The sequence below is a fragment of the Trichosurus vulpecula genome, chromosome 2 (genome assembly GCF_011100635.1).
Source record: "Trichosurus vulpecula isolate mTriVul1 chromosome 2, mTriVul1.pri, whole genome shotgun sequence".
Lineage (NCBI taxonomy): Eukaryota > Metazoa > Chordata > Mammalia > Diprotodontia > Phalangeridae > Trichosurus > Trichosurus vulpecula.
In genome coordinates this window covers 312,366,318-312,375,834 of record NC_050574.1, presented here as the reverse complement: position 1 = coordinate 312,375,834, position 9,517 = coordinate 312,366,318, and the positions used below count along the sequence as shown (strand labels likewise).

Genomic DNA, 9,517 nt, shown 5'->3' with positions numbered 1-9,517 from the left:
ACTCCAAGTCGATCTCTATTCCACTTCAACACCTAGCTGCCTTTTTTTCTCTATTATTTTATTGTTTGCTACTTGTAAACTTTCTTTAGCTCACTCTTTTGGGTCTAAGCTTCTTTTTTGGTAAAGGGTTGGATATGTTTAAATGTATTGACCTCATTTTAAACATTGCCCTTGTGGCTCTTCTCCATTTTAAGCATGTCACGTGCCAGAATGCAGAGAAGCCAGGCTGATTGCACATGAGATTTAGGATGCACATGTCTATGTGGACCGTATCTTTGTGTTTACATGTGTGTTACATGCTCTACATGTAAATGTATGAAGGTGTTGATGTGTGAATGTATATTTTTGTCTCCTCACTATTGGGATAGGGAATGGGGTGAATGTGTGCATGTGTTTGAATATAGGAGTATGAATATGTTTATAGAGAGAGAACTGTAAAAATTGAGTTGTGAGTCAGAAAACCTAATTTCTCTTCCCAGCTGCCCTTGTAATACTTGTTTCAATTTAGTCAAGTTTCTCCACCTCTCCAAGCCCATTTCTTCATCTGTAAAATGGGGTTAGCAATAAATACTCTCTGTAAGGAAGTGGTCCTTTAGAGCCCAAGTCCTAATCACAAAAAAGGGGTCCACCAAGTAGGGGTTAAGTTAAAAGGTGTAGATGCCAAATGATCCTGTTACGAGGTACAAATTAGTCCCTTGAATGTGTCAACAGACAATCACAACATCAAAGACTTATGAAAGAGAAAGGAAGCAACCCATAGTATAAAGACCAATAGGCAACCCTTTTAGTTACCTTAAAAAGACAGTTTACTTAGTCTGGGAGACAGACTCTAAGCAGACCCCTAAGCAGACTTCTGATGGGGGGGACAGACTCAGTGTGTTGTTGCAGGGATCAAGTGAGATAATGGACATAAAAGCCTTTGAAATTTTATTTCTAGGCAAACTAGGTTTAAATCACTGTAACCAGAATGGCCTTTGTTTTCTTTGAGTGACTCAATTTATCTCAGTGAGCTTTACTAGGTGCTAAGCCCCAGGCCCAAACACCATTAGGTGTTAGTAATCCATGTGAATGTGAACTTCCCAGGGTCCTAAGGGGAGGGGCCAACTCAAGAACCAATCACCAGAGCCTGAGCTCTGGTGATTCAGATGATGTTTGATTTTGTCTGAAGCCCTATAAGAAGGGAGGACAGAGCCATTTGTGTGGGGCTCTGGAGATGGTGTTGATGAGGAGACTCCAGGCAGCTGTAGTTAAGGAGCCCTCCAGCTTGTAAACCTGGATGTTGAAACTTTGTTGAACTCCGGTAACTATCTGTTGGGACTTGAATCAGACAAAGTCTGTTGATGTCTGTAATTTGTTTGCATTTTGTTTTGAAGTTCAGGGTGCTGGTTTTTTTTCCCCTGAACTAACTGAATGATATCTGAATTAAAAGTAAGCTTGTCAACCCCTTCACCTTGCTTTCCTTAATTAAGCAGATCGAAAGAACCTGTGCTGTTGGCAGCTTTCTGGGTGCTGGCTGTGGGTGAATCTTATACCCCCACAGAAGCTGCTAGCCAGGTTGTTGAAACAATCACCTTTACCAGAAATCATTTTTTATTTTCTGGACTCTTTGCCTTTACTCACATCATTCCTCTCACTTGCCTGGCAAAATCCTACCAATTCTTCTCAGACTCAGTCTCCTCCATGGTCATCCCACTCAGGAGTTATGTCTCCAGCCCTTTGGAAATTTCCATAGACCTCTATTCTGTACCACTCATATTGGTTCATAATAATAATAGCTAGCATTTAGGTGCTGCACACATGTTGGTCCTTTGAGTCTCATAGAAAGCCTATGAAGTAGTGCTCTTATTATCACCACTTTTACAGATGGGGGGCCAGAGAGATTAAGTGACATGTCTGAAGTCACAAAGCCCCTAAAGATGTCTCAGGTAGAATCTGAACTCAGGTCTCCCTGACTTCAAGTCTAGCCCTCTTAACCACTCCTATCACTTAGTGGAACTTCCTCATGTTTTAGTTGTATCTTAGCTTTTCCTAGATTGTAAGCTCCTGGAAGGTAATGGTTTTGTTTCAAGAAAGGGCAAAAACCCTCCTTTGTATTCTTTAGGATCACATTTTCATATGTGTATACATATTTGTTTGTTGAATATCGGAGGAGGAAGCTCAGAGCATCATGGGCTTAGGGCTAGAAGGTATCTTAGAGATTATCTAATCACAAGATGGGGGCAGCTAGGTGGAGCAATGGATTTGGAATGAGTTCAAATCTGTCCTCAGACATTTACAAGCTGTGTGAACCTGGGTAAGTCACTTAACCCTGTTTGCTTCTGTTTCCTCAACTGTCAAATGAGCTGAAGAAGGAAATGGCCAAACACTTCAGTACTTTTGCCAAGAAAACCCAAAAATCAGGTCACAAGGAGTCAGACTTGACTGAAATGACTCAACAACAACAAATCATAAGACTGAGGCATCTCCGTGACTCAGCGGATAGAACATAGTCTGTGTGTGAGACGAAAAATCAAATAATGGGAGAGGCATCTTTAGGCAAAAGCAAAGTGAATTTTATTTTACAAACCACAGGAGATTTGGGCATTGCCTCCACTAGGACTAACTAGTGGGGGGAGGCAAGGTACAAAGGAAATATATCAATAGGTACACCCTTAACGCAAAGATTCCCACCCACCTCTATCCCTTGCCATTGGCTGGGAGGCGGGCTTACAATCTAGGCGTGAAAATATAGAGCCAATCCATACATACTTTCCTTATTTGGCTACTGATATGGCAATGATATGGTAAAGAGAAGGAATGAGGGAGGAGAGGGGGACCTTCCTGGAGCAGAGAACAAACAGCGCACAGGTAGTCCATTATCTCCCTATTTGGTAAAATTCTTGTGCTAGCACTGAGAGAGGGGGAAGGGAGGGGCACCTACAGCTTCAGGCCCTGACTTTCCAGAAGTTAGGTAAGTCACTACAAGGTTAAATTCCAAGCCTCTCCTACTCCCTCTGACATCCCCCATTCCAGAAATATGAGAAGAGAGTAGCCCCTATATTCTTACCCTGTTGAGTCTTCACAAATTATATCCTTCTCACTCATCTGGATAGTCTGGAGTCAGGAAGACCTGAGTTCAAGTCCAGTCTCAGACACTTAGTAGCTCTGTGACCCTGAGCAAGTCACGTAACCTCCACTTGTCTTAATCCACTGGAGAAGGAAACGTCCAATTCTTTGCCAAGAAAATGCCATGAGCAGTATGGTTCGCAGGGACAAGAAGAGACAGAACGATTGAATCAACTGAAGAACAACAATCATAAGATTATAGACTTAGAAGTGGAAGGGACCTTAGAGGATATCGAGCCTAATCTGATGAAGGTGCAGTCTCTGGGAACCCCCTTGAACTCTCCTTGAATCTTCCCACTTGATTGGACCTTGGCCTAAGGCCATAAGCCTTACATTATCATTTAGGCCTAAATCTCTGTCTAGCCTTGCCCTTTATTGTCCAGCTATTTCCCACTATCAATATCCATGCCTTCAGCTACTTCCCACCTTTAATCCCATTCTCTTGGTTCCTGGAGTCTGACCTTATCCCAGTCCCATCAAGCTCCTCCTTAGACTCCTCCTCAAGACCCTCCCTAAACCCCTCCTCTAATCCCTCCCACAGTCTTTCTGTATATAAGTCTCATCTTGCCTCCATGAAGGCACTCAAATTCAATCTAGCTCAGATTGAATCTGGCCCTCTTGTGAAAACAGGGATTACAAAGGGTGGGATTTCTTAAGACAACCCAATATGGCGAATCTTTTTCCTTGGCTGAGAAGGCTCGAGTCCAATTCTTTTGGCAGGACCCAACCTGTCGGTATTTTGGGGTCTCAAGCACCCCTAAAAACCTATGGTTCCCAACCATCATCAAACCCTCTCATTTTACAGATGAGGAAACAGGCCCAGGATGGTTAAGTGACTTGCTTATGGTCACATAGGTAGTAAGGGTCAGAGTTGGACATTTGAACCATTAAGGCAGCACCAGTTTTGCATATAGGTCCCCAATGAAGGTAAGGATTTAGTCAATGGAAGGGGCACAAGAATGAACGTTAGGAAGCCTGGGATCTCATCCTCTCTGCTTCTCTAATTCATAGGGTGACCTGAGACAAGTGACTTCACCTTTTTAGGTCTTTTACTACTAGATAGATAGCTGCAGAAAGACAAGATGGAAGGAAGGAAAGAAGAAAGGAAGAAAGAGAGAGAGAGAAAGAAAGAAAGAGAAAGAAAGAAAAAAAGAAAGAGAAATAAAGGAAGGAAACAAAGAAAGAAAGAAAAGAGAGAAGGGAGGGAGGGAGGAAGGAAGGAAGGGCAAATGTGGAATAGTTCCGAATTCTGTGATCTAAATTCTATGAAGGTAGTGCCACGCAAACGTAAGATGTGTCTACCCTTCGCATATATTATAGTGTGCATCCTGGGATGAGTCAGTTTCAAGACGACTAGGCAGTGTTCATGGATAGCTGTGTGATTGCCGGCAGATTAGGGTCTCCAGCATGTCAGTGGCATGGGTGTACGCGTGCGCACCAACATGCTGGTCAGGAAAGAATAAGACTTCTGGACAGCCTTCGAGAATCTCCCTTCCTCACCTCTGTACCTAAGATGGTGGCCCCTAGGCAGCTTCTTTCGGCCAGAAGGCCCCGCCTTCCGCGGACCAGGCCCCTCCTTCCGCGGCCCAGCCCCCGCCTCACTTCACGGCGCACTTCCGCTTCCGGCCCCGCCTTTGGCGCGGAGTTGGAGCGTGATGGCGGCCGGAGGCAGCGACCCTCGCGCCGGCGATGTGGAGGAAGACGCCTCGCAGCTCGTCTTCCCCAAAGGTAAGCCTGGCGGGTGCTGCGGCCCCCGGGAGCGGGCGGAAGAGCGAGCTCTCCACCCCACGGCCGGGGCCGTCCCCCCTCCCCGCTCGCCACCGCTGAGGCGGGACCGCCCCGTGCGAGGGCAGCGGACGGGGCAGAGGGGGACCCTGTGGTCCGGGAGCGGCGCCCCGAGGTGCGGGGGCTGGGGCTGGCGGAGGGGTCCGTGCCGTCCGCGGGTTACCGGAGCCGTCCTCCTGCGGATACGTGGGAAGGGGATGCTGGAGAAAAAAAACCCAAAGTGGGCCCTTTCTGGCTGTTTTTCGCGCAAGACGCGCCAAGTTAGGGGAGGGTCAAATAAAGCTTTCTGCACAGCGGCTGGCACGTAGTAAGCACCTTATAGATGTTAGCTATCCCCATTTTTATTATCATACTTGAAAGATACCAGAAATAAAATACCGGTCACGTGCAAGTACAGTGGTTTGAGAAGTTAAGACCTTGGACGAGGAAAAATAAAGCCATGTGAGTTTGTGTTGAGCAGACGGCAGTGAGCCCTGGATGCAGAGTCAGCATTTAGAGCAGAATTTTAAGGGGTGTTTGAGGCACTGACATTTGTTATTTCTCACTAATAGAGTTTGAAACAGCAGAAACTCTGTTAAATTCTGAAGTGCACATGCTTCTGGAGCATCGGAAGCAGCAGAATGAAAGTGCAGAGGATGAACAAGAGCTCTCCGAGGTGTTCATGAAAACGCTAAATTACACTGCCCGGTTTAGTCGGTTTAAAAACAGGGAAACCATTGCTAGTGTTCGGAGGTGAGTGCCCAAGGAAAGTTATTTTATCGAGAAATGCTATGTGCTGTGGTCGCCTCTACTTAGAATGCTCTCTTACTGATTAATGTTTGGGCAGCCGGGTGGCACGGTGGATAGGGTACCAGATCTGGAGTCAGAAAGACCCTCCTGAGTTCAAATCCAGCCTCACACTAGCTGTGGGACCCTGGACAAGTCACTTAACCCTATTTGCCTCAGTTTCCTCATCTGTAAGATGAACTGAAGAAGGAAATGGCAAACCCCACTCCAAGATCTTTGCCAAGAAAACCCCAGATAGGGTCATAAAGAGTTGAACACTTCAGGAAAACAAAGTTAACGTTTAGAGGATTTTTTAAAATTTTTAATTGTTTTGTCACATTTTAAGTTAAAACTGTCTCCTTCCCCGCCGTGCACTAGAGAGGGCCACCATTTGACAGAGATTTATAAATATATATAAAACCATATTATGCATACTTCTATTTATCAGTTCTTTCTCTTAGGTCTTTTAGTTGATTTGAGTATTTATAGTACTCAGAATAACTTGGTTCACAATGATTCTTCAAACAATATTGCTGTTACTGTATATAATGTTCTCTTGTTCTGCTTGCTTCAGTTTTCATTGTTTCATGAAAGATTTTCCATGTATTTCTAAAATCAATCACATCATTTCTTACAGCACAGTAGTATCCATCACAATCACAACCACCACTTGTCAGCCCTTCCCCAATCGACGGGCATCCGCTCAATTTCCAGTTCCTTGCCACTATAAAGAGAGCTGCTACCTAAGTATTTTAGAACTTTTGGTTATTTTCCTTTTTCCCTGATTGTCTTGGGAAAGAGACCTGATAGTGTTATTTCTGGGTCAAAGGGTCTACACAGTTTTATAACTCTTTGGGTGCAGTTCCAGATTGTTCTCTAAGATGGTTGGATCGGTTTACAGTGCCACCAGTAGTGTATCGATGTCCCAGTTTTTCCACATCCTCTCAGAGGATTTTTAATAGAGAATACCTGACATTATGGATTTGGCATGAATTTTGAAGTAAGGAAAAAGGAAACAATAGCAAGTAACACCAACGTCTATTGCAGGCAAAAGGTTACTTAATTTTGGGTCCCTAAAAAAATTTCTACTTTCTTAGTAATGGATATTCAGTATTGTTGGGTCTTAGTAATAAGGTAATCTAACCCCAGATAGTGTTCTTTTCTTAACTTCCTCGTCTCAGCCCTCTCTTTGCCAACCTTGATGTTCCGTATTGCCCATGCAGGCAGAGGAGAACATTTGATGGGAGGCCCTTTGCCGACATTGAGCGTATATTTGGGCAGTATCCGTGAAGGGGTTGTTTTCTTTCTTTTATGACACCCTACAACGCCTAGTACATAATTAGTTTTCAATGTATACTTTCTGAGTGAATGATGTTATACTTTTTAGTTTGGGTCATTCTTTCTTTTTCGTTTATATCATCGTATTGTCTTTGTCCAGTTTGTTACTCCAGAAAAAGCTCCATAAGTTTGAGCTGGCCTGCTTGGCAAACCTTTGTCCTGAGACGGCAGAAGAGGCAAAGGCTCTGATTCCAAGGTAAGAACGAATTCAGGGCCAAGGAAACAGTCCGTATAATAACTGCAGCGATGGAAGTGGAAAGAACAGTACAAGAAAACTGAATGCCTTAGAATTAGAATCATAAAGCTTGGTGCCCCCCAAAGGGGATGAAAAATATACCCATCTCCTTCTATTGGAGAGATGGGGGACTATGGGTGTAGACTTTTGCATAATTACATCAGATGCAGTGATGTGTCGATTGTTTTTGCTGAACTGTTTGTGTTTTTTTTTTTAACTCTTTCAGTCTGTTTCAAGGGAAGGCTCACTGGATGGGGGAGAAAGGAAGGCTATAATTCAAAAATTAATGTGATACACAAACAAAAAGCATCAGTAAAACAATAAGATGAATTATTTAGGCCTGTGCATGTGAATTCTTACTTTTCATTAAACTCTGGTGAAAAGAAAGAATAATGGAAAAGTCAGGTTTTGTATCTAAGATTTGAAAAATGACTAATGAGGAAATCATTATAAATGGGAAATGTCATCTGTAGGCCTAAATGAAAAGGTGGTGGGCAAGTAGGGTTGAAAATTAGTTTAGGGAAGCTGAAAGGATGTGGAATTCTTAAGAATGAAAAAAAAAGCATCTCACTGTCATTGATTGGTCATTTGGGTTCTCCTGTAGCCTGGAGGGTCGATTTGAAGATGAGGAATTACAACAGATTCTTGATGATATCCAGACCAAGAGGAGCTTCCAGTATTAGTAATAGGAGCCCAGCCCTTCAGTGAAGACAGAAGGGAAATTTCCCAAAATTCCTCTGCAGCTGAGAAGAACTCGGACTCTCTTCAGAGACCGTACGGAAATTGAGTCGCGAAAGTTGGTCAAGCCTCCTGTGGACAAGGCAATGCAAAGTCTTGCATCAACAAGTAATTCAAACTTGTGGAACAGTTGTGATTCTGACTGACTCTTTGAATATTTGAGATGTGGCTAAGGCCAGGAATGTCATTGACTCCTAAAGGGGCTTTGGGATGATTTCCTTTAATGATGGGTTTTTAAATGAGATGGTGGACCAGTACCTAGATACTTGCATCATCCTCTCCGTCCCTTCTCTTCAAGGGAAGTGTTTAAGGGGAAAGAGTGAAGTGGGAGAGTTTAGCCAGTAAATATGGCATGTTATTGACTACCTCATATCACTGAATTTGGCACTTCATTTATATTCACGGAATTTCAAGCTATTGTGAAATATTATTGACCCAGATTAGAATATATAAAAATAATTTGAGTAAAAAAAAGTTGTCTCATATAAATGATGGAAGGAAAAATCAGAGTGAACCTATACCTGAATTGTTTGAAGTTCTTAAAAAACCGAAAAATTGAACACCTCACAATCTTGAAGTACTATATCATCAATTTGGCCAAAATTCAGAGGGAAAAAGATTAAACTACTGGCAGTCTTAGGGCATCACTGTATATAAATTCAAAAGAACTTTGATTTAGGAGGCTCAGTTTGGCCTCTTGCATATCCTCAAGGCTTTGAGGTTTTGGAGCAGGAGGGAGTTTGTGGGATTTACTCTTATCTGACAGTTGCTGTGGGAAAGAGTGCTTTCTGAGTTTAAGCTAGTCCTTGATCCTGATTTTAAATGCCATTCAGTTCAATATAGGTTTGGTATATCACTGGAAAGTATTGGGGAGGACCAGAGAGAATGAGACTTGATTCCGGTTGGGTCATCACAATGAACTAACTTTGGGACAGTTTTCCTTTCTAGCCCTAAATTTCAGCATTGATTTCTGAAAGGTCCTGCAAATATTTTTTTTGTAATTGCTTCTCTCACACCCTAAAATCTGTTACTGTAATTTGATCTAATAATAGAAATGGGGATTTCGTATTGGATATCCAGTTAATTGTGCAGTTCCTAAGAAGTAAACTTACTCTAGGAAATAAAATTATTTTTCAATAAAGTTATGACAGCCTGCATTTTATGGAGTAGTAAGGACTTTGAAATAATGTCATTTCCTCTGAATGTAAATACAGAGAAAAAGCATTTCATGAGAGCAGTCATTGACTTGCCGAAACCTTGCATTTCGCCTAATGCCTACTACAGTGTCCTATACACAGTTGGTACTTAAATGTCAAATTGAAGGAATAAAATTAACCAAACAGCTTCTACATATCAAAGAAATCAGTCCAATATAAGTTCTAGATCCATAAGAACAAACAAAAGTTTATTCTAGGTCAGTGGTTCTTTTTCTGTTGAGGCATGGTGTTCTTATGTGAGGAGTCTTGGCACACTGATTGTTTAAGTTGGCAACAAAGTAGGTTCCTAAGTAGTTAGGCCTTTTGACCCATTACCTGAGGCTTGCAGTTCCTC

General features: G+C 42.7%; 1 protein-coding gene across 1 annotated transcript; it reads left to right on the top strand.

Moving 5' to 3' along the window:
• The first annotated feature begins 4,741 nt into the window (after window positions 1-4,741).
• Window positions 4,742-9,128, top strand: POLR2D (RNA polymerase II subunit D). Its single transcript, XM_036746818.1, has 4 exons — window positions 4,742-4,833; window positions 5,442-5,622; window positions 7,094-7,189; window positions 7,833-9,128. Exons 1-4 carry the CDS (start codon window positions 4,761-4,763, stop codon window positions 7,909-7,911), a joined length of 429 nt encoding a protein of 142 aa, XP_036602713.1. The 5' UTR covers window positions 4,742-4,760; the 3' UTR covers window positions 7,912-9,128.
• The last annotated feature ends 389 nt before the right edge of the window (window positions 9,129-9,517 follow it).